Raw genomic sequence first — 23,414 nt, 5'->3', positions numbered from 1 at the left:
GAGCAAAGAGTGTGCAAGTAAGTCCATGACCAAAAACTAAGTTTTGGGTAGTTGATTGATGAGTTTTTCATATGCCTTTCTCATCAGCTCTTCATGCTCATCATCTCAGACTAGCTAAGCATGATTCACATTGCTACACGCCAGTAAGACGCTTCCTGTGAGGCCATGGCTTCATGGGTCCTCGGAACAGTAGGAGTCCCAGCTGCACGAGATGAGACCATTGTCTCGATGAGACGCTCAGTAGGCCGCCTTGTGCGGATCGATCTGCGTGGAGGATCTGAAGGAGGCGGCGGCATTGGTGGTGTTGGAGTAGAAGCGGGCATGGGTTGATGCGTAGGGACTGTTTGAAGCGGCACAGTGATCATGCTGACAGTCAACTGGTCTTGTTCCGCTTCAACGTCATTTTCTTCGGTCAAGGTAGGCTTGGATGTAGAACCTTGACTGGACGTTGAAAACCACATCTCTGCTCAGGATCTCCTGCTTCGTGATTGGATTTCAGAGACGATAGGCTTTGTGATCGACAAACACAGCCTGCTCCAATTTCTTGTGCATTCCGTCAGGGATGTGTGCCCACGCTTCACACCTGAATATTCTCAGATGCGTAACTGTAGGTTTCTTGCTACTCCATGCTTCTTCAGGAGCGATGCCAGCAGAGGTGGGGAGCCGGTTCTGGAGATAGTTTGCCGTCAAGACAGCCGGAAACCAGAAGCTTCGTGGCAAACCACTGGAAAGTAGCCACGTGACACAGGGCCACTCAACAGTTTGCATCCATGGGCTTGGCTCTAGAGCCGCGGCATCCATTGTTGAACTGGACCTGCCTGTAGCTGTGCTCCTTGCTGGATGTACCCAAGCTGCAACCCTGATTGCGAGGGGCCAACATAGAGATCAGCCTGAGATTGTGTTGGATGCTATCTATGGCTCCACCGCATGTTCCGAAACCTTTCCCAAGCGCGAATTATACTTAGTACCCTGCCGGCCAATGTGGAGTATGTGACTGACAGTACGAGCCGAAAGCCACGATCCTTGAGACGCAGCTCATAGTTCTTCGTGAGAGATTCTACCGGCTCCTGCCAAGATCAAAGTACACCACATATAAGCATGAGATACACCGCGCATGAAACGCTTGCCTGTGGAGCGTGAACCACCAAACAAGAGAGAAATTTCTCTTCCAGCAGATAGTGAGGAATCTGATCCGTGAACGCAGTTCCTTTGCGTATCGATACCCCATTTGGCTCGAAGGCTACACCATCCCGATCACAGAGAAAAGTGAAAGCTTGCAAACAAACTTGTTCTTACGTTTGTGGATGAGAAACTCTCGCCTTGGATGGATCAGTCGGACCGATCAACTCACGCCACTCAGCAATGGCGTTGTGTTTCTGGAGCACCATGGCAGCGACAGAACCACTGCGAAGAACGAGGGAATGGCTGTAAAGAACGCGGCAAAAACAAGCAAATAATCCATCAAACCTTGTCATGAAATCGACGAGATCGTCAAAAAACTCGCGCTTGGAATGCTCGGCATAAAAGTTCCTGGCCAGCGATTCTTCCAGACGTAGCATTCTCTCGGTGATGATCAGAAAACCCGACGCATTGACAAGGGCCTTGATGGATTCCACCTGATTCGTCTCGACGCAGTCGGGCTTCACCATCGCGAGCGTCGATTCCACATCCCCGCCGCACTGAGATACTGAGAGATCCAGTGCTCGGTAAAGATTCTGGAGACAAGAATTACTCACCGACGCAAGCCACGACTAGAACAGCGATTCCGCGCCAGCGCATTTGTCCTCTTCACTCAAGAACCCTAGAAAGCAGGGCTCGTATATTCCTTGTACTGCCACCTGGAAGGAGAGAAATTCTTCCTCCAGGAAGAAATTTGGAGAGTTTCTTCCAGCAATGGCTTCTCCAAGGCGCCGATCTCAACGCGCCGGTGTTTGATCTCGCGAGACTGTGCAGCACGGTACCATGGATTCACAGCCAGGAAGGCTTGAGGATCTGGAAGACGATCTATTGGAGCGCATCCTGATCTTGCTCGAGGTATGATGGTGATAGGGAATGTTGCAGAGATTTCCTAAAGTTCGTGGGAGATTTTGACACAGTCGCGAGATCTTTGTGCACTGGCAAGCTGCTCAAAATCTCTCTGGAAAATCGGTTGTCGCGATGGAATCTGGGCCAGCGTTTTCAAGAGACGCTGGCCCGCGGCCACCCCTCACAAGCAGCCTCACGAGGTAGCTAATTTTCTTTCTTGTGATAGATTTCGTTTAAGCTTCTTCAAGGACTGGAGAACATCGTACGCTCATCGCCACCTTGAGATGGCAAGCTTGGCCAGAGCCGTGATCGAGTTTGTGAGAATGTACGCCTGCGAAGAATCGCTGGAAGTCGCTAACTATCTCAACGCTCTCGACCTCCTGTGCGTGCGAGACATTGGCTTCCAGGACGTTCTCATCAATCTGTTCTCGCCAACTTTGAGCGTCCTGGTGAATCTAATCGGCTTGCACTACTCGCTCGTCCATCTCAAGATCCAGGTAACTCAATGCTTTCCCTCTGGTTTTCCTCTTAGAAATCTTTGCCTTGACACCAGGATGAGACGCCCTCGTTGGGAGGAAGATTTCCGATCGACACATATGCTTTCGGTGGTGGAGCATGGGTGTTTGGTCCAATGGCTTCCGCCGGCGAGACGAGATGCACATGAAGATAGCGTCCTTGTACGAGCTCACTGAGCCTCGCCAGCGATTTCTCTTCAAGGTGATGGAACGAGGGACTGTTCATGAGGTTTTGCGGGTGCAAATATCAGCAGATTTTAAATCCAGCGCTTGGGTTTGGAGGGATATGCACTCGCAGCGGTAGCTACAGTTGTTAGGATAGTGCGACGGCTTGGCCATGAAATTCGCGAGGGCTCTTAGACAGATTTCTGGTGTTTTTAGCACTGATCTTACAGAAATTGGGCTCGCGGTAGAGTCACAGCGCATGGGAGGTATGATTTCTCTTCTATAGTTTCCCGTTCAGTTTCATGCTAACTTTTTAATGTTTTTCTTATTTGTAAGTGCTTGAGCTTCCATCGATTTGATTTTGAGACTTTCAGAAACTACTTCGCAGGAAAATCTAAAAAGCTTGTTTTCATCCCAGTAAAATCTGTAAAATACATATGAACCTTGTATTCAGCCGCGTCAGCAGCCAACGTGGCCATGACGTGGGTTGGGATAAGCTACCACGTGGCGGTAGCAGGCTCTTTCGTTTCTTATCCGGGGGGAGCGTGTGCACTCCACAAGCGTCTCTGGAGCTTGGCATACGTAGCTAGGGTTTTGATCGCTCTCGAGGAGGATTTGGAAGGAGAAATGGCCCAGTTTGGTGTGGGAGGGATCGCGTTGCAAGCCCCTCAAAGGCCACTCTTCTTGAGCGCCGAGAAGAAGCAGCAGCAGCAGGATGGTGGAGGGTTCTTGGACTGGTTGCTCAAGGGATTGGACAAGGAAACTTTCTCGGAGAAGGATCCGGTTTTGAACCAGGGCGATGGAAATGATCGATCCAATGGAGCTGCGTCGTCAGCGGTGCCATCGAGCAAGCAGAAGAAAGGAGCAGGGACAGCAGCAGCGCCCTCCAAGGGTGGCTTCTTGGGAGGACTTTTCGGAAAGAAGGATTGAATTGTAGACTTCCTTTAGTGCGTAAAAAGAACGCTTCTTGTCAGTAAAAAGAAACGTTTCTTGCTCTCGGCTGTTTGTCCCTGGGCTCTTGCTGCAATCACAGAAGAATTGTAAAGTTGGTGTTTTGAGTGACAGGTTTCTGGATACGTTTATGAAATAACTTTTCTAATATCTTCTTTACCAATTGTCAGGTGTGATAACACTAAAGTCTGCTTTCTATATAAATCAATTACATTCCAATTTCATGTCAAGCCTCAGTGAATACATAAAGAAGCACACATTAGAATTTCAAAAGACATAGAAATGTAAAATTTGAATTCAAACCATTGTATTTAGATCATGCAGTTTTAATTATTAATGAAATAATGTAGTTGATATTTTGAATTTTAAATGAATAAAAAGAGGAATGAATCATTCTTTTAAAAAAAATTCTTTTTAAAATTAGGGAAAAAGCATGCTAACAAAAGGGGGTAAAATGAAAAAAAATTAAAATTTTATTCATAAGAAAATTACTTTTTTTCGTAAAAATCAAAGTTTCAAGATTATAACTTCATTTTGACAATAGATGTACCTCATAAAATCAATATAAATTAATAAAAATTTAAAATTTAAAAAATAAAAAACTATGTAATGCATTTAGGTATAATCTTTACTTTTATTTGTTTAATTTATTTAACATGTAAAGTGTTTAAATACATAACTTTGCCGGGGTTTAAACACAAATTCATATATACTTTTATTCTCATATCCTAAGCAATTAGAAATTGAGTTTTAGTTTTTAGGATATTGAACTATATATAGAAAATTAGAATATTATAAGTATTTAATCAATTTGATAATCTATATATAACATTTTAATATATTTATTTATATTAAAACAATTTAGGTAATTTTGAGTAATTTACTTTAGTAATATCTTAAAAATCAGTTTTGTTATTGAAAATATAAAATAAACAGAATGTTTTATTATATACAAGAATATAGTTAATATAATGTTCAAGACTTTATCCATTTATAGTATTAAACCAGTCAATATACCTAAAATATGAGAATGTGGTGTTTTCAACTATGGAGGGTGGGTTACACAACGAAGTCTTGTCTTGGAACACAAAGCTAGCTTTTCATCTCAAACATGGGAATCTCAAGCAAGCCACAGACCTGTTCAACCGAATCCCAGATTCCAAGAAAAACGTGGTCACCTGGAACACTGTGATCACCGCATTTGCCCAGGCCGGGCAAATGGACCTTGCCTGGAAGATCTTTGACTCCACTCCCAAACACAGCATTGTCTCCTTCAATGCCATCCTCTCTGGCTGCGCCCTCCACGGCGACCTCAAGAACGCCGCCAACCTTTTCTTCCATAGGATGCCCGTTTGGAATCCCGTCTCCTCCACTGCAATGATTCGTGTGCTAGCAAGCCGCGGCCAGATAGAGGAGGCACGGCAAGTGTTCGATGCCATGGGCGATCACGACACAATCTCCTGGGGCACCATGATCCAGAGCTATCTCCAGTCCGGCCATCTGGCCATTGCAAGAAATCTCTTTGATCAAATGCCCCACAAGAGCGTAAATTCCTGGACCGCGATTATGACCGGATACGGTGATCGTGGCGAGATGACCTCCGCGGCCGCCATCTTTCTTGCAATGCCGGAACACAACATCGTGACTTATAACGCGCTCATTGCTACATATGCCCGAAACGGGCATCTAAAACGCGCAAAAGAGATCTTCTGTGCGATGCCTGAGAGAAACGTTGCATCGTGCAACGCGATTGTGGCAGCGCTCTGCGATGCCGGGGAGGTTCTTGAGGCAGATCGCGTGATCTCTGCGATGCCATTTGTGGATGTGATCTCGTGGACTGCTATCATCTCCGGTCACGCCCGTGTTGGGGATCTAGAAACAGCGCAGCGGCTTTTTGATTCGATGCCCGAGAGGAACAGGATCTCCTGGAACGCTATCCTTGTCGCAAGCACGGCAGGGGGTAACTTGGAGCAGGCTAAGTGCCTGTTTGATCGAATGCCAGAGCTCGATGTGGTGGCGATCACCACGCTCATCACAGCCTATGGCCGCGCCGGGCATATCGAGCAGGCATTGGAGCTCTTCCTGCAGATCCCTGAAACGGACGAGGTGGCCTGGCTCGCTATCATCCAGGCGCTGATCGAGAATGGCCAGATCGCCACTGCTCGTAGCATGTTGGATCTGATGCCCAATCGATCCAGCGACCTCGCAGCGCGCACTGCCGTCATCAATGCCTATGCTCGCACCGGGCAGATGGATCGAGCGATGGAGCTCTTCCAGAAGATGAGTTCTTGCGATGCCGTGGCCTGGAATGCAATGGTGGTGGCGTGCACCGCCGCCGTGGGCGCCGCCACAGCGCTGGAGCTTGCCGCCGCCATGGAGTGTGAAGGATTCCTCGCCAGCGCCATCACCTACGTCGGAATCCTCGTGGCTTGCAGCAAAATGGGGCGGATCGAAGAGAGCCGCAGAAGATTTTGGAGCGTTTCCTTCGATCATGCGCTGGAACCGATCTACGACCACTACTGCTGCCTTGTGGACGTGCTTGCGCGCGCGGGGCAGCTGGAGAGGGCCGAGGATCTCGTCCGTTTCATGCCCTTCGTGCCAAATCCAATCGCCTGGCAGACGCTCTTGGCAGCATCGCGGAATCACGGCGAGAAGAATGGCGCAGAGAGGGCCGCTGGGGCGATTCACAGGCTGGGCGGGCGATCCAGCAACAATGCCGGTCTCTATGTCATGCTCGCCGACGCAAAAACCCTAAGTGCCAAGTAACTAGTTTGACTTGGTCAGCAGAAGTCAAAGAAATTGACTATTTCCAATGTTTATTTCCTAATGATTGGCAAACTGATACAAATTGTATCTTGGAGTCGCATTTTCTTACGGTTAAATATAAAAGACACGTGTACGATTTTGATCAAGCCACGCACACGTCATGCCCTAACCATCCGACTCATTAAATTGACGGAATCCAAACGCTTTACTTTATTCCGGTTAATTGTTCCAAACGAGCCCACGCTATCTCTTTTTTTTTTTGCCCATTCTCAACCCCCATTTCTCTCCTCGTCTCGTTTGTGCGCGGCCGGCGAGAGCGCGCGGGGGTTTGATCGATCCATCGAATCGTTGGCGGGATCGGCACCGGCGCCACTAGGTAGCTGCGGATCGGCGCTCCTCGTTTTATGAGGTGAGATGCGACCCTATGGGCCAAATTGCTTGTCGGATCCAGTGTCTAGGTCTCAGAATCTGGTTCTAATTCGTGTTGTGTGCTTTTGCAGCACCAAGGAGAGACCCACTCTCGGGTAAGGGCTTTGAGATTCTTGCATTGGTTTTGGTTTGGTTTGGTTTGTTCATGATTTGGGCGTGTATAGTGGCACGCGGATTAAGACCCGCAAACGGAATATTGCAATTCCGTTGGACCCATCTTCTTTCGCGGATGCTATAGTCCAGATCTACTTGGATCATGCTGGTGATCTGGTGAGAATTATGCCTTGCGAACGTGATCTTGATTTTTAATTATTCTTTCCTCTGGTTTTTCTAGGAGCTGACTGCCAAGAGTATCGAGGCCTCGGATCTTGATTTCTCACGCTATGGTGACACCTTCTTCGAGGTATGGATAAGCTTAAGAACTTCGCAGTTTCTCGGTGGAGTTTAGGAGTCTCAAACTTGTTTTTCCTTTCGTTTGCCAGGTTGTGTTCACCGGTGGCCGTAATCAACCAGGGACGACGAAGCCCGAGGACGGAGAGAGGCAGCCTTATGCTGTTTTAAATTGTGAAGCTACTCGACCTAGCATACTGCCTTACGTTCTGTACATTCAGAAGATTATAAGGCGACGTCCGTTCCTGATCAAGAATCTCGAAAATGTCATGCGCAGGCTGCTCCAATCTTTGGTATGCTAGTTTTTCTGGTTTACAGGGAGACGGTATTAACTCTTTTTTCTTTTTGTTAGGAACTCTTTGATGCCGATGACCGGAAGAAGCTGGCAATCTTCACGACCCTTGCTTTGTCCCAGAAGCTCTCGGGCCTGCCACCAGAAACAGTATTTGCGGCGCTTCTCAATGACAGCCTCGTGGCAAAGGGGACTGTACTGGGGTTTTGTACGGAGACATTCAAAGAGTATCTTCTGGAGAACAGTCTTGACGATCTCATATCGCTCCTGAAGCGTGCGAAAATGGAGGATCGTCTCGTGGAGTTGTTCCCAATGCAGAAGCGAACCCCCGAAGCATTCGCCGAGCACTTCAGGTTGGTGCTTTTCATGATTTTTATCTCTTGTGCATCTTCAAGTTTATCTTTATTGCAGGAAGGAAGGCCTGGGTGTTTTGGTTGAGTACCATGACAAGAAAGTTTTCGACGTGAAGCTAAAAGAGCTGAGAACCTCGCTGGCCGATCAGATTAGTGCGAATGCGGACATGGGTGAAGTGATCGAGACTGTGAAGAGTCGTCGAAAGGAATCCCTCCTCCCCGACGTGGACGTTGTGCGGACGGTGTGGGATGCTCTAATGGATGCTGTACAGTGGTCAGGCAAGAATCAACAGCAGAATGTCAATCTCGCTCTGCGACAGGTTAGTTTTTAAGCTCTCTCACGTCGTAAGAAGCGAAGTAACGCTCTTCTTATTTCTAATGCACAGGTGAAGACATGGGGCTCGCTGTTAGGCGAAGTCTGCACGTCCGCAAAGCTGGAGATGGAGCTTATGTACAAAATACAGGTCCACTGCTACGAAGACGCAAAGCTCATGAAGCTCTTTCCTGAGATGGTGCGCGCTCTCTACGACCAGGACGTGCTGGCCGAGGATACCATTTTGACATGGTTCCGCAAGGGAGCGAATCCGAAGGGCCGGTACGTGCCAATGTTTCACTTTTTTGCAGCTTTAGCGTTTCATACGAGCTCATTTTGCATTCTCTCAGTTGCATTGTTCCTTCTTTCTCGTCAGATATCGTTCGTTTGAATTGGATGGATGATTCACAGCTTTGATTTTTATTGCAGGCAAATCTTTGCCAAGAGCTTGGAGCCTTTCGTGCAGTGGCTCGAAGAAGCCGAAGAAGAAGAGTAGCAGCTATAAAACTTTGCAAAGCCAAAGCACACAAGCTTTGTAGAATATGCTGATTTGTACTTCTTGAATATTCTTTCCTACGTTTAAAGTAAACAACAAATGCAAGTTTTTCTACTTAGGGTTTACAGGCGATGGAGCTGCGAGTGGACAAGCATGTGGAATTCATCAAGTCGTTGGAGAAGGTATGAAAGAAATCTCGCAAAAGATAGAATAGATCTCTCCTCGATCGCGCAGAAGAAGGATTTCGATTCAATGGTGATGGAGCACCTCCGGATGAACGGAGCGTATTGGGGATTGACCGCCCTGGATTTGATGGAATGTAGGGAAGACGTCGACGATGCTAAAGTCATAAGCTGGCTCTTACAATGCAAGCACGATTGCGGTGAGAAATCCTCTTTCTCTTGCTCTGCTCTGGGATCTAAGCTGGATTTTCTTTCTTTCTTTGATTTCAGGTGGTTTCAGTGGAAACATAGGCCATGATCCTCACATTCTCTATACTCTAAGCGCCGTCCAGATTCTAGCTATTTACGATAGAATGGAGCTCTTGGACTCGGACAAAGTAGCTTCCTGTATCCTTTTTGTCCAAAGTTTTCTTTCTTCAGACTTGTTTTCTCCTTGAACAATGTTCTTAACGTCCAGGAAAGATATTGCGAGCCTTCAGCAGGAGGATGGATCTTTTGCTGGAGACCAGTGGGGGGAAATCGATACGAGGTTGAGTAGAAAAGCTTTTGGTTTTCTCATATCACCGTGTTTTTCTTCTCTATTTTTTGTTTGTGCCAGATTCTCGTATATCGCGTTGTGCTGCCTTTCTCTTCTCAAGCGCTTGGACGTGATCAACGTCGAGAAAGCAGTCGACTACATTGCGAGCTGTAAGAACTTCGACGGTGGTTTTGGTAGCATTCCCGGAGGGGAATCTCACGCCGGACAGAGTAAGCCTGAAAACTTTTTTCGAAAGCTCTTGGCTTAGCTAATGTTTTCCGCGACTATACAGTTTTTTGCTGCGTTAGCGCGCTCGCTATTGCCGGTGCGCTTCATCACATTGACAAGGATTTACTCGGCTGGTGGCTTTGCGAGCGCCAAGTTAAATCCGGTGGTCTCAATGGCAGGCCCGAGAAACAACCCGACGTAAGTCGTATCTCTTTGGTCCTCTCTAAAATGGCGAATCGTGTCAAAGGTCTGCTACTCGTGGTGGGTGCTTTCAAGTCTAGTGACGCTCGACCGTGTGGACTGGATCGACAAGGAAAAGCTCAAAACTTTCATTCTCGACTGCCAGGTACACTCACTGTAGAGGCGTTTCATCTCTTAACATATTTGTGAGCCTTGTGTAGGACACTGAAGAAGGCGGCATTTCGGACAGGCCAAACGACGCAGTGGATGTTTTTCACACCTTCTTTGGAGTTGCTGGTAAGCTGACAATTCTCTCGCTTTGCGATTGATTCTTACCCGTTTTGTCCAGGGTTATCGCTCTTGGACTACCCCGGATTGAAGCGGATAGATGCGGTCTATGCTCTGCCAGTGGACGTTGTGAAACGAATTTTTGGTTAACTAATGCCTTCATCTAGATAATTACAGTTAACTTTCTCCATGTCACAGAGATTTAGATCACAGCTTTTATCAGTGTGGTGATTCTAGTAGACCTCCACACATGCCACTGTCGGTTTTTCCTCAATTTCACAAGCTTGTTATGCCAATCTTTCTTTGAGCATTCCGCTATCACATCCTTTCCTTGCACAATATGCTCTTCCACTCTGTCCCACATATAAATCTTGCTAAAGCTTTTAAACATCTGTCTGTTGGAGCTTACATTATATCAGCCAAAAATCCTTCGAATCTGTATTTTATATCTTGCAAATCACTTTGTAAAATTGTTATTTATTTTTTATGGATTTTATATTTTTAAATACTTGCTAGTGCCTACAAATAATTGATACTCCCAAGTTTATATGTAGTTTGTCTACAAAGTGAGCTTATTTTCCATCCAATGCAAAAAAAGAAATCCTAAACACCAAACATTAGTTACCTTTGGATTTCCTCAAATTATAGTTACACTTATGAAATCAATGAATATGTCATGAGCTAATTGAAGTTACAACATTGATTTAAGTGTGTCATTTGAAGCTAAACTTGCAAAACTTTGGCTTTAGCATTGCAACTCAGGAAAAAAACTCTTGGATGAGCTTGGTTTACTGTAATTCAATTAAGTTTCTCAGCTTTAAGAAAAGGAACTAGAAAGAAAGGACTAAAAGATCTACTAGCCTGTATATTCTAGCTGTTTGTCAATGTGAAATGTGCATCCAAGGCCAACTTTAAATCAACAGATAATCATTGATGACAATGGGAAAGAACTCAAATTCTAGTGAGTGTAGACAATGCTATTAAAAATCCCATTTACAAGAGTGTTGATATATTGCTTGACAAATTCTATGGAGGTGCTAATAACAACAAAGGAAAAAAGATATGTACCTGTGGTTGCTTGGAAAGAACTTTAAATGTGATTGCTTGCAATCCCATGCACATATCCACATTCACAAACACTACTGGCACCACAATGAAGCTCTGCACTCTGATGAGGTGAACCAATGGTATTCTAGAAGGGATCTCTAAATGTTTATATCTAAAAAAAGAGTTAAAACACAAGGCACATAAAAATCAAAGAGCAAGGAAAGAACCTGTGTTTCAATCTGTATTTCTCTGGTTTCTAAAAGCCAATGATCCACTAGGAGAGTGGATGGATTAAAACCATTTGTATCAACCACTGGAGTTGAGCACTTAATGATTGAGGGAATTTGTCATATCCCAGAATATTTAGAGATATTCTTGGTATATTTCTTACAAGTCAAACCAAAAAGGTACAATATCAAAATAATTACTAGGTAATATTTAAGGAGATCGAAATTAGGGTTTATTGGTGATGGGACGGTCCGAAGCGGAGATTTTGGATGTTTTAGCGCGGCTGCGGGCGCTCCAGTCGATCCCATGGCGCTGCCTGAGCTCCCTGGAAGGTCGCAGGGGAATCGCGGCACTGGCCACGCTTGTAGGGGGCGGATTGATGGGCGCACTGATGTTGGTGAGGGCTTTGCCGCAATGGATCCGGGGCAGCCATGGCGCTCACCAGCGGGAGCTCACGGTCCCAGGGCTGCAAAATTCCGGGAACAATTGCTTCTTGAACGCGATCCTCCAGGTGATGAGAATTTTCTTTCTTTTGTCCAGAAATGGATGGATTGTTCACGTTTTTCTTACAGGCCCTTGCTAGCTCCCAGAAGTTTGCTGCGTATTTGAGAGCGTATGAAAACCTGGAGGGTGATGAGCGGGAGCCTTCCATGCCTCTCTCATCTGCTCTTTGCGAATTGCTAGAAGGTACGCAGAAAGAGTTTTGGATGTTTATAGAAAAGAGAACATGTTTGTTCTAGAACTTGGGGAAGTGGCACCCGGACACCGCATAGTCAGTCCTCGTCAGGTCATGCGTGTACTCGGGCATTACGCTCGGAGCTTTGATCTTGGCATGCAACAGGTATTTGATCTCCTTTTTCTCTTTTCTTTTCGAATGGTTGTGACTTTAAAGGTTTTTCTCAGGACGCTGCGGAGGCATTGTCATATCTTGCAGCAGCCCTTCAACACGAGCGAATGGAAGATTTTGAGGAGTATAGGCCGACTTTGCAGTCCCTGGCAGATGTTTCTGCGTTGTCAAGGCAGATGGAAAGCCTTATCCATACTGATGATTTTCAGAGCAAGCTTGCCTTGAACTACTGGCGCCAGCAACTTCGATGGCCCATGGAAGGCACATACGGAAGCTCCATCATATGTTCACAATGCGGTTTCCAGGTGATCGTGAGCTTTCCTACGTGTTTTACTTTTACTGATACTTTGTCCATGACCTTTCAGGGTTCTATGCAGTTTCATTTTTTCACAGACGTTTCTCTTGCTCTTCCGCAGTCTGTAGGCGGATATATTGTGAGTCATTCCCGCAATTTAGATTTCAAGCTCATGCTTTTGTTTTCGTCCACAGAGGAAAGCATGTACCATAGAAGATTGTCTTGACCAGTTCACCATGCTAGAGCGGGTTTCGAATTTCAAATGCAGTCGGTGTGCTCATCTTGCTGCTGCCTGCTTCTTATCTCGGAGGCCAGAAGACAACAAGGTGCCTGCAGCTCACATTTTTAATGCTTGGTATGGTGTTGGATAGGAACCAACAGGTTCTTCTGTGATGTTTTCTGCTTTCATCAGGACCTTTTGAAGACGCTTGATAGCTGCGATTATGACGACTGCGTCTGTGAGACGCTTGTCAAGGAACGAGACGGACTGTGGATTAAAATACAAGGCGATGCATACAAGAGCTTACAATTCGGTCGTTGTCCCGAGGTACTAAAGATGTTTGTATGAAGGTTTGAACTAAAAAGGACCTTGTTGCAGGTTTTGTGTTTGCATCTGCAACGAGTCATTGTAAATGCTTCTGGCCATCTTGAGAAGCTTTTGGTAACTTATCTCTGTGCACGCAGCAGCTCTCTTATTCGACTCTGTGTGTAGGACCATATCTCGTTTTCTACGACGCTGGACTTGTCGCCTTTTACGATCGCTTCGAAACAAACTCCGACGAGGAAAGATAGCGCTGAGATCGATCCAAGAGTGTTTAAAACGGCAATGCTACCCGTTTTAAGAGCACTGGGTTCCACAGGTCTGAAGTCCATTCACGGCGACTTCGACGCCAACGCCAGGTGTATCGGAGGAGCCGGGGAGCTGGGACAAGCCAGTCCCTGCAATCAGATTGTGGAAGACGTGAGTGATTTTGGTTGTGGTGGTGATTTTCTTTACTGACACGCTTGTTTCGTAGAAGCATGACGAGGTGGCCAGCACAAAGGCAAAGAACGAAGTGGATAGCCACGATCCAAATCCAGTTGTGGCCTCCAAAACTGAAGGTTCGAGTTATACTTTCTTTCTTTTTTTTTTTTGAGTTCTAAAAGCGATAGATTCTTACAGAACGACATAAAGGCGTGAAGAGGCTATATGATCTCATCTCTGTCGTGGTTCACCAGGGCAGCCCAATGTCTGGTCACTACACCGTCTACCGCAAGGTGAAGGTTCCTCGCCATCAAATCGAGATGCTGGACGGGCAACGATCGAACTTCACAGACACCACTCCGGAAAAATGTGAAGCGGGGGAGGAGATGAAACAGGGCGATGTGAAAATCGCGCGAGAAGAGACCATGTGGTTTGCGATATCCGATGCTGATGTCGTCAAAGTCTCGGAGGAAGAAGTGCTAGAGGCGAGAGCGACGCTACTCTTCTACGAGCTCCAATAACTTCAGCTGAAAGGCCGTTGGCGATTAGGCCGCAAAATCACGAGAACACCACTTCAATTTTGATTCGGGCGCTGCGAGCACCCTGTGTGAACAAAAAAAAAAGAGAAACGAAAGAACCTATGCCTCGACTATGATCACTGCTCCATCATCAGCGACATCACTCTCAGCTTCACCATTTGTTGTTGTTGGCGTAGTTTCTTCATTCGCTTCTCCTTCTCCCACAGTTTCTTGAGTAATCTTTCCTTCCTCCTCGGCTTCTTCCGAACCATTTGCTGGATCATCTTCTTCCACCGCTGCTGCCCCTTCTGTCGCTGAGAATGGATCGGCATTTCTCACCCATCTTTGCACGGCGTCGTTGTTTGTTGTGAGTGTCAGCATAGCAAGCGTGTTGAGACGCATCACTGGCAATCGTAGCGCACGCATAGTTCTCATGGCAAGCGTGTGGCGCTTTGGATACTTCGGCTTCCCAGGGGTGTTATCGAGCTGCAGAAAAAGTATGTTTCTCATGACAAAGAGCTGGTGATGTTTTACCTCGTTGATGGTTCCCGTCACAACAATTAAATCTGCGGCGGGTGGATTCGCTCGGACGGCTTTCAACCAGGCGAGTACCGCAAAGATGGTTCCTGGGAGGCTCATTGTTTTCACGTCACACCTAAACAGCAAGTCAGGGGATGTAGTGAAACAAGATATCGTCTCTACCTGGATAGATTTGTGCTGCTAAAGTTCGTGAACTGCTTCTTCAAAGCAAACTCTTCGTACAACTGTATTCCAGCTTCGATTCCTGCAGCCAAAGAGTAGAGAAGCGAAATTTTCACGAGAAGACAGAAAGAACGTACGTGGCGTAATGCCGAACTTTTTGTTTTCTGATGCTACCATCGCAGTGATTTGTTCGCGCCCAAAGCAAGCCTCAAATACACTTGCAAACGATTCCTCAGTCAGTGGCATTCCCTGAAAAAAAATTAAAATTACTGTCAAATACAAAAAAAAAGAAGCAAAAGGATAACGTCATTACCTTTTTTATCATATCTCGAAAAATTCTCACTGAATCTTCCCATTTGTCAGCATCGCCGTAGGCTCTGATCAGGCTGTGTAAGACGGACTGATTTAGCGACACGTCGACGTTCTTAAACTCCTCTTCTTCCAACGTTTGAGCTTGCTTGAAGTCTTTGTTGCGAATGCAAGCCGAAATTAAACTGCTGTAGGTAGAAACATTTGGCTTGTACCCAGCTTTCTTCATCTCGTAGTAGATCTTTAGAGCATCTTCTAAGGTGTTTGCTATACTTGCAGACTCGAGAATTTGATTGTATGTTGTAGTTGTGATAGATTTTGTATAATCAAGCTCTTTCATCAACTGAAAAGCTTTCATGACGCCTGCATTGTCCGCAGCCTGCACAAAATCGTATAATCATACAACAGAAAAACAAAGCTCCCATAGGAATTACCTTGCTAGAAGCGCTGATAAGGTTGATAAATGTTAATGCATTGACCTTCAGATTCTTGCTCTTCATTTCCTCGTAGAAGGCCCATGCTCTCTCAGCCTGCGCAAGCAGTTTGTTAACCAGCGTTAAAGTTCTCTCGCAGCAAAAGGCTTACATTAGGCTGCGGAGCTGTTGCGCAGGCTCCAATCAAAAAGTTGTAGGTACTCGTATAAAGTGTAATTCCTGCTGCTCGGGCTTCGTTGTAAACTTGTAAAGCTACCTTGAGCCTTCCACCACTTCCGAGGCACTTCAACAGAAGATCGAATGTGAACGAATTGGCCGAAAGACCAACCTTCGTAAGCGACTGATACAATTCCTGCACAAAGAAATACGCAAGCGCTCAAACCAAAAAATCAACCGCAAATATCTTACAAGTGCTTTTTCTGTCGCCTTTGCCTCCCCAGCAGCTTGTATAAGGGTATTGTAGGTTTTGCTGTCAGGCGTTATGGAAAGAGTTTGCATTTCCTTGTATAGCTGTAAAGCTTTCTCGAGCCTGCAAGTTTCTACAATGCTTTTGTCACAAAATCTGCCAGCGCCAGAAGCATAGAAGACTACCTTTGAGCTGGGGGAATGCGGGTGGACCTTATGACAGTGTCAATAAGGCTAGTGTACGTCACCACATCCGGTTTCACTCCCGCTTCTTCGAGCTCTTTCTGAAATATCAGATCAATACTTTACGCATGAACTGCAACCAACGGATATCTACCTTCACCCGGAACGCATCATCCATACGAAGAGCTTGTTGGCAGCAAGAGATCAGAGTGTTGTAAGTTCGAATACTTATTGGTTCCTTGGTCTGCTTCATGGCCTGAAATAATTTTCTTCATATTTGTGAGTCACAAGGAACAGTAAGTACCTCGTAGATGGTAAGTGCGCGTTCTCCTTGGCCAAGCTTTCTACAAGCTAGCATGAGCGATGCATATGTTGCTGCCACCCGGAAAAAAAAAATTAATCTTCAGCTCGGACAATAAAAGTGTGTACCTTCATTTGGAGTGTGCACTCCGGCGGCCTTGGTTTCTTCCAGGATCTTAAGCGCTCCTGGCACTGACTCAGCCTTCCTAATAGCTTCATTGATTTGCGCGATATTACGCTGGAAGGAAGAAATATAAGATCGAGCAAGGAGGAAATCTTCTACTACTCACATATTCCGATTTTTGTGCTGCATCCGACAATGCTTGAGCTCGAATTCTCACATCCCTTGGCTTTCTATCGGCCTCTCCAAAGCTCTGCCTGGAATCCAATGCAATCGGCTATGAGAGCATCGAAATACGAACACATTCTGAAAAGAACCTCGCTCTTCTGATCGCCGTCTGGGAAAGCGCGCAATGTCCATCGAAAGAATCGTCAATGCCGTCCCTCCGGAGCAGTCCCGAGCGCGAAGTCGAGCCAATCTGGATGGACACCACAAGCTCTCACGCGCATTTCCTCTCGCATTTCTCGCTTACCGACAGGAGATGCGCCGAGGAAAGAGCTGTCAGCGCCATGGCATTCCTCTTTCGCCCTAAACCCTAGAACAGAGGATCGTGGCGCGTGTTCCACCTCGAAGATCTTTATCCACAGTTCTTCTCTATCCAATATGTAGAAACAATTAGCGGGTTTATTCCACAAGTGGTTTCGTGGTGTAGTTGGTCATCACGTCAGTCTAACACACTGAAGGTCTCCAGTTCAAACCTGGACGAAGCCATATGTTAAATTTTGTTATCTTAATTAAATTGTGTTGACTATTTGACTAGTTTTGACTCATCTTTAATGAAAATTTGGTTACTGTTGACGCTTTTTGACTGTAAGCTGGGCATTTCAGCCTCTCTCTGTCGATAGCAGCGTCTCGTAAGATCCATTCCCCTACCACTGCTGCTGTGCATAGACCGTCGCCGCCAGGAGCAAAGCCATCGCAGAAATTAGCCAGTCCCCAGTCCTCGGCTTTGTAAACACCAGAAACTCATATGCATCGGGCAGTGGAATAGTGATCGCGTTGTAGACGTGAGGAAGCAAGCGCAACGCCGTCATTCCCATGTAGTAAACTAGTGCCAGTGGGTTTGCCTTGATCTGATCCCACCCGGAAACTGCGATCACTTGTGGCAGCAGGAACAAATCCCCCACGAACCCAGGATACTCTTTGAGTTCATCTTGGGTTTGTAGAGTGTCCCGTCCAATGCCACTAGCATCTCACTGCTGCTCGTCGACAAGCTCTGGAAGGCGAGGACCGTGAGAAGGCCGAAAGAATGGACGAGCACAAAGATCTTGGCGGTTCTCACGTCGCTGGGAACGCGGCGTCGATTGCGATCGCGTGGGAACTTGGCGAGTCGGGTGCGGTAGCGCACCACCTTGAAGAACAGCCAGAGCACGAGAAGGAACGCCGCGAGCGAGAGGAACTTGACGAGGTAGAGTACCTTCTGGGTAACCTCCGTGGCTTGCTCGTTGATCGTCGAGAATCGCGGTTTACGGCTAGTGTGTCTTACAAACAAGGCCTCACCTCCGGTGATGAGCGGGATCGAGTATCCAAACGCCTGAAGCCGAGCATCACCAGCGAGATGAAAGGCACGGCCTCGGCGGATCCGGATTTCCTGACGTGGATCAGCTGCAAGATGATGCAAAGCAGCAACAGGCTGAGGGTGATGGCGCTCAAGACGGCTTCAAGCGTCTTCTTGGACAGAACCGATGGGAGCTCCAGTTGCCGGTATTGGTATACGTAGGGCATTGGAAACGTCTCAGCATGGATTGGAGTAAAGAAGCTCGGGTCGGAACTCGGGCTAGTGCTGGTGATCTTGGCGCGGACAGTCGGACTGACGAGCCACTGCGTGTTGTAAGGAGGGTACTGGATCACGACGCTCACGCTACAATCAGGCTGGGAATCGATATCGATCACACCGTTTGCGAGAGTTTTTTCTCTTGAGGCAGCCAACCAGGAACGTAAACTCCTTCGGCTGATGCCTGAGCAACATCGGTCAGTGTGAGCTCCACAGCAACTCGCAGAGTTCTCGCGTCTCGAAGATCAAACTCTTTGCTGGAGACTTCGCCAGAATAATAGGTGAGATCGTCTTCAATGGCAAGAACCTGGATGTCCAAAAACTTTGGAGAAGCTTGGATACTGCTTCTGCTGCTGTTCTTCTGGATGATCAGTGAAGAGAAGGACAAGTCCTGTCCCAGCTGTTGGATTGAGTACGTTCTGCTCGGCTTTTCACCTGATCCAACAGACTTATCTCCAATCTCGCCATCTCTTCTCCTTCTCGAGCTCTCGAGTACGTATAGCTCATCAACTTGGGAATCTTTGATGGCAGCCTGCCCAACTGTGCGACGCGAACAAACTTTGTGGGGCGAAACAAATTACCCCCACCAAAGCTCATCAGTTTTCCAAAGAAGATGTATCTCTGGCTGATGGAGAGAGAGAGTGCCACGAAAATCGACACTCGGACATCGCAGCTGAGTGATGGAGAGCTAGGGTCTCTGTTCCGGCAGCCAAGCATGCAAATCTCGCCAGTAGAAGATTTGTACACTCCTTCAGCATCAAAGACGAATGCATTCCCCAGTCCCGTCCGAGCTCGGGAGAGATCAGGGTTGTCAAGTTTCATCGAAACTGCTCGAAAGGTGGCGCTCACATTTGCTCCCGACGGGGTGTCTATGCAGCGCATGCCCATGATTTGAATGGCAGTGGCATCGAGGAAAAACGGGCCTGAGCTTGAGAGCTGGCTCCACTCATATTGGAAGATGCCCACCAGTTCCACGCAACCTGATTTTCTGTAAACCCGGATGCCCTGTGGGGGCATCTGCTGCATGGCCATGGATGCATCGCATGCCGGCTTGACGAGATTTCCATTGTCAAACTCGTACTTGGTGTCCCCACCGAGCTGAAACGCAAGCACTACAGTGTCAAACGCCCCAGATTTGCTGGTCAGAAAGCCGTTGACTTCCCTAGATTTGAGCGAAAACCTCCGAGGGAAATGGAGCTCCAGGTAGAGATCGCAGATCCTTGCCCCGTTGATGAGAACCGTACATCCGACCATGTAAACACCGCGGTCGTTCTGCTGTGTCTCAAAGTAGATCCCTTCCAGGAGCACCATCAGTGATGAGAAATCCGGGGACGATTCGAAGCTCTCGGATGCACTCGTGAAGTAGCTGATGATCCTTTCGACAGAGATCGCGAGCTGCAAAACCGCGCTGATCTTGACAATGTCTGTCTTGCTCCGGAGACTGACGCGCGTGATCCAGAAGGAGGCGCATTCGCAGTCAAACCAGGAAGCAGCGAGGATTTCGCATTGGGCTCCTGGAACCAGTCGCCCATTTGGACGCTGAGCTCGTCCTGGATAACCTTCTTGAGATCTGATCCATCTTCATCTCCGCCCTGTTGCTGTGAGAATGGCGAGGAGAATGGGCACCTCATTTGGGCTTCATCGTAGCTCGATTTATAGCGCTCTTCTTGGCTGTTTCCCATTGAGCAAATCCACAAGACGAGCATTAGCACTAAACAGCACCTTACCAGCCTGGAGTATCAATCCTAAGCACAGACTAAGATTTTAGCTTTCAGACGAATCTGCCAAAATATTAAAGGTATAACCTTGGTCAACCTTTAATGGTTGCCACCTTTCTCAGCATCCATTAGGGTTCGTCGATCTTCGTCCCCGTCCACGTTGCCATTGCCTGGCATCATCTCGGCCTCAAAATTCGCCCCAGTGCTGGGCAGCTTTGACGACGGTAGCCTCTCATACAACTTGGATCCATATCGCAAGAGCTTGCTTGATCCTTGCCTCAAAACTCTGCCCCACTTGAGCTCATTCCATCTCTGCTGAGCGTACACCATCGCCGCGAGCAGCACCGCCATGACGGGGATGACCACATCCCCGACCCGCGAGTAGAAATCCATCCTCGGGTTTGCGTAAACCAGCGACTCGTCCGCAAAGTATGGATTGAAGAGCGGCCTCGTCAGAGCGTTGTAGACGTGGGGGAGCAATCGCAACGCCGTCATGCCCATGTAGTAAGCTCGTGCCAGTGGCTTCCCTCTGATCTCCCACACCGAGGTTGCAATCACTTGCGGGAGCAAGAACAAATCCTCCACAAGCCCCCCGTACTCCTTGAGCTCCCGCATCCAATCCTGCTCTGGCTTCTGGATCTTGCCGTCCCATCCTACCTGGGAATCCTTGCGCATCATCTCACTGCTCCTCGAGGAGCCCTGGAGAGCGTAGTGGAAGGCGAGCACCGTGAGGAAGCCGAGAGTGTGGACGAGCAGGAAGATCTTGGCCGGTTTCACGTCGCTGGGAACACGGCGTGGCTCGAGCGGGAACTTGGTGGCGAGCCGGATGCGGTAGCGCACCACCTTTTGGCACAGCCGGAGCATGAGAAGGAAGGCGGCGAGAGAGAGGAGCTTGACCAAGTAGAGCACCATCTGGTTGATCCCAGTGTCTTTGATCGCGGAGGATTGTCCGGCCTCGGCGGCCGGATCGTCACGGGAGGTGAGCCTGGCGAACAGTGCCTCGGCTCCTGTGATGAGCGGGATCGAGTAGCCGAATGCCTGGACGCCGAGCATCAGTAGCGAGATGAAAGGCACCGAGTCGGCGGATTTCTTGACGTGAATCAGCTGGAGGACGATGCAAATGAGCATGACGCTCAAGGTGATCGCGCTTAGCACGGCCTCCAGCGTCTTCCTGGAGAGAATCTCGCGGAGCTGGTCCCTGTAGAGGATTGGAAACGACTCGAGATGCATCGGAGGGAAAAAGCTCGGGTCGGAACTCGCGCGAGAACTGGCAATCTTGATGCGCAGCGTGGGATTGACGAGCCACTGCGTGTTGCGAGGAGGGTACTGGATCACGATGGTCGTGTTGCAATCGGGCTGGGAGTCCATAAGAACATCACTTCCAGAGATGTTATTGAGGCAGCCAACAAGATGGATCCGTCCCGTGCGAGGAACGTAGACACCCTCGGCGGATACCTGAGCGACGTTCGTCACTATCACCTCCACCGCAACTCGGATCGTTTCCTCGTCACCTTTGGATAGATCTTTCTCGTCATCGCCAAGTTCTTTCGAGGAGTCATCGCTCTGATGGCTGTTCCAGTCCATGAGAATGATGTCTTCGATCGAGAGAACTTGGATATCTATAGTTTTTGATGAAGCTTGGATGTCCATAGTTCTTGTTGAAAACTGGATGCTGCCGCTTGGATTGGCTGGATTCTCGTTGATGAGCTGAGAAAACACCGCCAAATCCTGCCCCAGCTCCTGCATCGAGTGCTCCTTGCTCGGCCTTGGGAACTTGAGCATCGATTGCTTCACTCGATCGGCCAGGCTCGTCTCCATCTCCTCACTTCTTGCAAGCTTCTCTCCTTCCCGAGCTCTCGAGTAGCTGTAGCTCAACTTCTTTGACACTTCCGATGGCAGGCCTCTCAAGGGTACGAAGAGACCAAAGTTCGTAGGACGATACGCACTTTCGCCACCCAAGCTCGTCATCTTCCCAAACAAGACGTCCCTCTGCGCGATGGAGAGCGAGAGTGGCACGAACATCGACACGCGGACGTCGCAGCTTGGCGATGGCGAGCTTCGATCTTTGTTCCGGCAGCCGAGCATGCAGATCTCGCCAGTGAAAGCACTGTAGACTCCCTCGGCAGCAAAGGCCAGCCCATCACTCAGTCCTTTGCGTTCCAGCGAGAGGCTCTCGTCGTCAACGCTGGGAGTTGCTCGAAAGATGGCGCTCACATTCGCTCCAGACGGGATATCGATGCAGCGGATGTCCAACACTTGCATCCTCGTAGCGTTGAGAGCAAACGGCCCCGAGCTTGAGAGATGGATCCACTGACCAGAAAGGATTTCCATCAGTATCGAGCAGCCTCGATTTCCAGTGTAGACTGTAATGCCCTCCGGCGGCATCTGCTGCATGGATGGATTACACGCGGGCTTGATGAGTCTCCCGTCGTCGAACTCGTACTTGGAGTACGCTCCGAGCTGCGATGCGATGGCTACGTCGTCAAAGATCCCAGATTTGCTTGTCAAGGAGCCGCGGACTTCCCTGGATTCGAGCGAAAGCCTCCGGGGAAAGTGGAGCTCCAGGAAGAGATCGCAGATCCTTGTCCCGTTGAAAACCGTGCATCCCACCATGCAAACACCGCGATCGTTGCGCTGGGTCTCAAAGTAAACACCCTCGAGGAGCACTGTGAGCGATGCAAACTCCGGTGACGACTCGGAGCTCTCGGACGCGGTCGTGAAGTAGCCGATGCTGCGGAAGGCCGAGATGGCGAGCTGCAAAACGGCGCTGATCTTGACCGCGCCCGCCTTGCTCCGGAGATTGACATCCGTGATCCAGAACGAAGAAAGCAGCTGCGGGCGAGTCCCATTGACAGTGAAGCGAGGCACCGGCGAGGATCTGGCCTTGGGTTCCTGGAACCAGTCGCCATTCTGGAAGCTGAGCTCGTTCTGGATGACCCATTTGGGATCCGGGCCCTGATCATCGTCCCCGCCCTGCTGCTGCGAGGAGACCAAGGACGAAGAGAATGGACATTGCTTCTGGGCTTCGTGGATTCGGCTATAGCTCGATCTGTACGAAGGCCATGGCTGAGTCGCTTGGCTCTGTGCCACTGTCGAGCATTTCCATACTAAGAGCACTAGCAGTAAGCCTCTCACCGTGCTTGTGTTCTCCATGATCATCTTCTTCGTCAAGCCAGAGGATCCATAAACCCTATATGAGAAGTATGGACGCGCTTTGGTTGACTGCTACTAGCTCGCTCACACTAGGCATGTGCTCATGAATGAATGCTGGTTTGTTTGTTTTCCACAGGCGCTCATGATCTTGTTTGACGAAAAGAGACAATGTGGGTCATTGAATCCAAAGAGAAATACGTGCCTAGTCCACTTTTGTTTTAACGCAGAAAAGTTCCTGCAAGATCTATGTTAGTTGTTTGTTTGTTTGAGATGGAGGTATAGCTCACTGGTAGAGCAATTGGCTGCAGTTCAATGGGTCACTAGTT

The 23,414-nt window shown here is 48.2% G+C and overlaps 8 protein-coding genes and 1 non-coding gene across 12 annotated transcripts; 6 read left to right on the top strand and 3 right to left on the bottom strand.

The window, feature by feature from the left end:
* Window positions 1–445: 445 nt before the first annotated feature.
* Window positions 446–1,799, bottom strand: LOC9661744 (probable nucleoside diphosphate kinase 5). Of its 2 annotated transcripts, XR_002991177.1 has the most exons (6): window positions 1,737–1,799; window positions 1,468–1,687; window positions 1,297–1,404; window positions 1,128–1,240; window positions 940–1,067; window positions 446–859 (listed from the first exon to the last, which is right to left on the bottom strand). XR_002991177.1 is itself a non-coding variant. In XM_002992320.2 (5 exons), exons 1-5 carry the CDS (start codon window positions 1,777–1,779, stop codon window positions 1,036–1,038), a joined length of 516 nt encoding a protein of 171 aa, XP_002992366.1. In that variant the 5' UTR covers window positions 1,780–1,799; the 3' UTR covers window positions 446–1,035. The 2 variants fall into 2 exon arrangements, 1 of the variants encoding a protein (XP_002992366.1); XM_002992320.2 differs by having other exon boundaries at window positions 446–1,067.
* A 48-nt stretch (window positions 1,800–1,847) lies between these two features.
* LOC9661743 lies at window positions 1,848–3,750 on the top strand. 2 transcript variants are annotated; one of them, XM_024666077.1, is made up of 5 exons: window positions 1,848–2,034; window positions 2,097–2,225; window positions 2,274–2,522; window positions 2,579–2,971; window positions 3,042–3,750. In XM_024666077.1, exons 1-4 carry the CDS (start codon window positions 1,963–1,965, stop codon window positions 2,687–2,689), a joined length of 561 nt encoding a protein of 186 aa, XP_024521845.1. In that variant the 5' UTR covers window positions 1,848–1,962; the 3' UTR covers window positions 2,690–2,971; window positions 3,042–3,750. The 2 variants fall into 2 exon arrangements, with proteins under 2 accessions (XP_024521845.1, XP_024521844.1); XM_024666076.1 differs by having other exon boundaries at window positions 2,097–2,522.
* A 953-nt stretch (window positions 3,751–4,703) lies between these two features.
* LOC112343119 (pentatricopeptide repeat-containing protein At4g02750-like) lies at window positions 4,704–6,422 on the top strand. Its single transcript, XM_024666087.1, has one exon. The coding sequence runs from the start codon at window positions 4,704–4,706 to the stop codon at window positions 6,420–6,422; it is 1,719 nt and encodes a 572-aa protein (XP_024521855.1).
* A 230-nt stretch (window positions 6,423–6,652) lies between these two features.
* Window positions 6,653–8,807, top strand: LOC9661742 (basic leucine zipper and W2 domain-containing protein 2). Its single transcript, XM_002992361.2, has 9 exons — window positions 6,653–6,831; window positions 6,923–6,946; window positions 7,016–7,121; window positions 7,186–7,254; window positions 7,334–7,534; window positions 7,594–7,886; window positions 7,945–8,206; window positions 8,273–8,481; window positions 8,629–8,807. Exons 1-9 carry the CDS (start codon window positions 6,827–6,829, stop codon window positions 8,693–8,695), a joined length of 1,236 nt encoding a protein of 411 aa, XP_002992407.1. The 5' UTR covers window positions 6,653–6,826; the 3' UTR covers window positions 8,696–8,807.
* LOC9661741 (geranylgeranyl transferase type-2 subunit beta 1) lies at window positions 8,804–10,386 on the top strand. The gene is made up of 9 exons (XM_002992360.2): window positions 8,804–8,877; window positions 8,930–9,077; window positions 9,148–9,264; window positions 9,340–9,406; window positions 9,476–9,624; window positions 9,687–9,820; window positions 9,870–9,968; window positions 10,024–10,099; window positions 10,152–10,386. The coding sequence occupies exons 1-9, from the start codon at window positions 8,827–8,829 to the stop codon at window positions 10,238–10,240; spliced, it is 930 nt and encodes a 309-aa protein (XP_002992406.1). The 5' UTR covers window positions 8,804–8,826; the 3' UTR covers window positions 10,241–10,386.
* A 1,205-nt stretch (window positions 10,387–11,591) lies between these two features.
* On the top strand, window positions 11,592–14,121 carry LOC9661551 (ubiquitin carboxyl-terminal hydrolase 27). 2 transcript variants are annotated; one of them, XM_024666049.1, is made up of 11 exons: window positions 11,592–11,876; window positions 11,938–12,052; window positions 12,106–12,206; window positions 12,269–12,517; window positions 12,578–12,646; window positions 12,702–12,833; window positions 12,920–13,054; window positions 13,106–13,168; window positions 13,220–13,468; window positions 13,527–13,608; window positions 13,670–14,121. In XM_024666049.1, exons 1-11 carry the CDS (start codon window positions 11,607–11,609, stop codon window positions 13,990–13,992), a joined length of 1,788 nt encoding a protein of 595 aa, XP_024521817.1. In that variant the 5' UTR covers window positions 11,592–11,606; the 3' UTR covers window positions 13,993–14,121. The 2 variants fall into 2 exon arrangements, with proteins under 2 accessions (XP_024521817.1, XP_024521816.1); XM_024666048.1 differs by having other exon boundaries at window positions 13,524–13,608.
* On the bottom strand, window positions 14,017–17,023 carry LOC9661550 (pentatricopeptide repeat-containing protein At5g02860). The gene is made up of 15 exons (XM_024666046.1): window positions 16,916–17,023; window positions 16,761–16,861; window positions 16,613–16,700; window positions 16,452–16,560; window positions 16,327–16,397; window positions 16,177–16,278; window positions 16,026–16,123; window positions 15,843–15,963; window positions 15,586–15,786; window positions 15,435–15,530; window positions 15,005–15,379; window positions 14,829–14,940; window positions 14,692–14,773; window positions 14,524–14,644; window positions 14,017–14,475 (listed from the first exon to the last, which is right to left on the bottom strand). Exons 1-15 carry the CDS (start codon window positions 16,952–16,954, stop codon window positions 14,110–14,112), a joined length of 2,082 nt encoding a protein of 693 aa, XP_024521814.1. The 5' UTR covers window positions 16,955–17,023; the 3' UTR covers window positions 14,017–14,109.
* A 57-nt stretch (window positions 17,024–17,080) lies between these two features.
* On the top strand, window positions 17,081–17,154 carry TRNAV-AAC. Its single transcript has one exon. It is a non-coding gene; the product is annotated as a tRNA-Val (tRNA).
* Window positions 17,155–20,034: 2,880 nt separating this feature from the next.
* LOC9661549 lies at window positions 20,035–23,088 on the bottom strand. Its single transcript, XM_024666085.1, has one exon. It carries the CDS (start codon window positions 23,086–23,088, stop codon window positions 20,035–20,037), a length of 3,054 nt encoding a protein of 1,017 aa, XP_024521853.1.
* Between the last annotated feature and the right edge of the window lie 326 nt (window positions 23,089–23,414).

This window comes from Selaginella moellendorffii, unplaced genomic scaffold (genome assembly GCF_000143415.4).
Source record: "Selaginella moellendorffii unplaced genomic scaffold, v1.0 SELMOscaffold_134, whole genome shotgun sequence".
Lineage (NCBI taxonomy): Eukaryota > Viridiplantae > Streptophyta > Lycopodiopsida > Selaginellales > Selaginellaceae > Selaginella > Selaginella moellendorffii.
The sequence above is the reverse complement of the archived record's forward strand: the minus strand, read 5'-3'. Positions and strand labels throughout refer to the sequence as shown.

What these genes read in the sequence shown, in the direction of transcription:
- LOC9661551 (XM_024666048.1), top strand. Translation starts at nt 11,607, where the DNA reads ATGGGACGGTCCGAAGCGGAGATTTTGGATGTTTTAGCGCGGCTGCGG. An exon ending in AGTCTGTAGGCGGATATATT is followed by an intron (nt 12,647 to 12,701) that starts GTGAGTCATTCC and finishes TTTCGTCCACAG; the next exon opens with AGGAAAGCATGTACCATAGA. An exon ending in TGTGGCCTCCAAAACTGAAG is followed by an intron (nt 13,609 to 13,669) that starts GTTCGAGTTATA and finishes AGATTCTTACAG; the next exon opens with AACGACATAAAGGCGTGAAG.
- LOC9661549 (XM_024666085.1), bottom strand. Translation starts at nt 23,088, where the DNA reads ATGGAGAACACAAGCACGGTGAGAGGCTTACTGCTAGTGCTCTTAGTA.
- LOC9661741 (XM_002992360.2), top strand. Translation starts at nt 8,827, where the DNA reads ATGGAGCTGCGAGTGGACAAGCATGTGGAATTCATCAAGTCGTTGGAG. An exon ending in ACAATGCAAGCACGATTGCG is followed by an intron (nt 9,078 to 9,147) that starts GTGAGAAATCCT and finishes CTTTGATTTCAG; the next exon opens with GTGGTTTCAGTGGAAACATA. An exon ending in CTCGGACAAAGTAGCTTCCT is followed by an intron (nt 9,265 to 9,339) that starts GTATCCTTTTTG and finishes CGTCCAGGAAAG; the next exon opens with ATATTGCGAGCCTTCAGCAG.
- LOC9661744 (XM_002992320.2), bottom strand. Translation starts at nt 1,779, where the DNA reads ATGCGCTGGCGCGGAATCGCTGTTCTAGTCGTGGCTTGCGTCG. An exon ending in TCTAGTCGTGGCTTGCGTCG is followed by an intron (nt 1,688 to 1,736) that starts GTGAGTAATTCT and finishes TGGATCTCTCAG; the next exon opens with TATCTCAGTGCGGCGGGGAT. An exon ending in CTCGTCGATTTCATGACAAG is followed by an intron (nt 1,405 to 1,467) that starts GTTTGATGGATT and finishes CGTTCTTCGCAG; the next exon opens with TGGTTCTGTCGCTGCCATGG.
- LOC9661550 (XM_024666046.1), bottom strand. Translation starts at nt 16,954, where the DNA reads ATGGCGCTGACAGCTCTTTCCTCGGCGCATCTCCTGTCG. An exon ending in CCTCGGCGCATCTCCTGTCG is followed by an intron (nt 16,862 to 16,915) that starts GTAAGCGAGAAA and finishes GTGTCCATCCAG; the next exon opens with ATTGGCTCGACTTCGCGCTC. An exon ending in AGCAGCACAAATCTATCCAG is followed by an intron (nt 14,645 to 14,691) that starts GTAGAGACGATA and finishes CTTGCTGTTTAG; the next exon opens with GTGTGACGTGAAAACAATGA.
- LOC9661743 (XM_024666076.1), top strand. Translation starts at nt 1,963, where the DNA reads ATGGATTCACAGCCAGGAAGGCTTGAGGATCTGGAAGACGATCTATTG. An exon ending in GCATCCTGATCTTGCTCGAG is followed by an intron (nt 2,035 to 2,096) that starts GTATGATGGTGA and finishes ATTTTGACACAG; the next exon opens with TCGCGAGATCTTTGTGCACT. An exon ending in TCGTCCATCTCAAGATCCAG is followed by an intron (nt 2,523 to 2,578) that starts GTAACTCAATGC and finishes CCTTGACACCAG; the next exon opens with GATGAGACGCCCTCGTTGGG.
- LOC9661742 (XM_002992361.2), top strand. An exon ending in TGGATCATGCTGGTGATCTG is followed by an intron (nt 7,122 to 7,185) that starts GTGAGAATTATG and finishes TGGTTTTTCTAG; the next exon opens with GAGCTGACTGCCAAGAGTAT. An exon ending in GGAGCGAATCCGAAGGGCCG is followed by an intron (nt 8,482 to 8,628) that starts GTACGTGCCAAT and finishes TTTTTATTGCAG; the next exon opens with GCAAATCTTTGCCAAGAGCT.
- LOC112343119 (XM_024666087.1), top strand. Translation starts at nt 4,704, where the DNA reads ATGGAGGGTGGGTTACACAACGAAGTCTTGTCTTGGAACACAAAGCTA.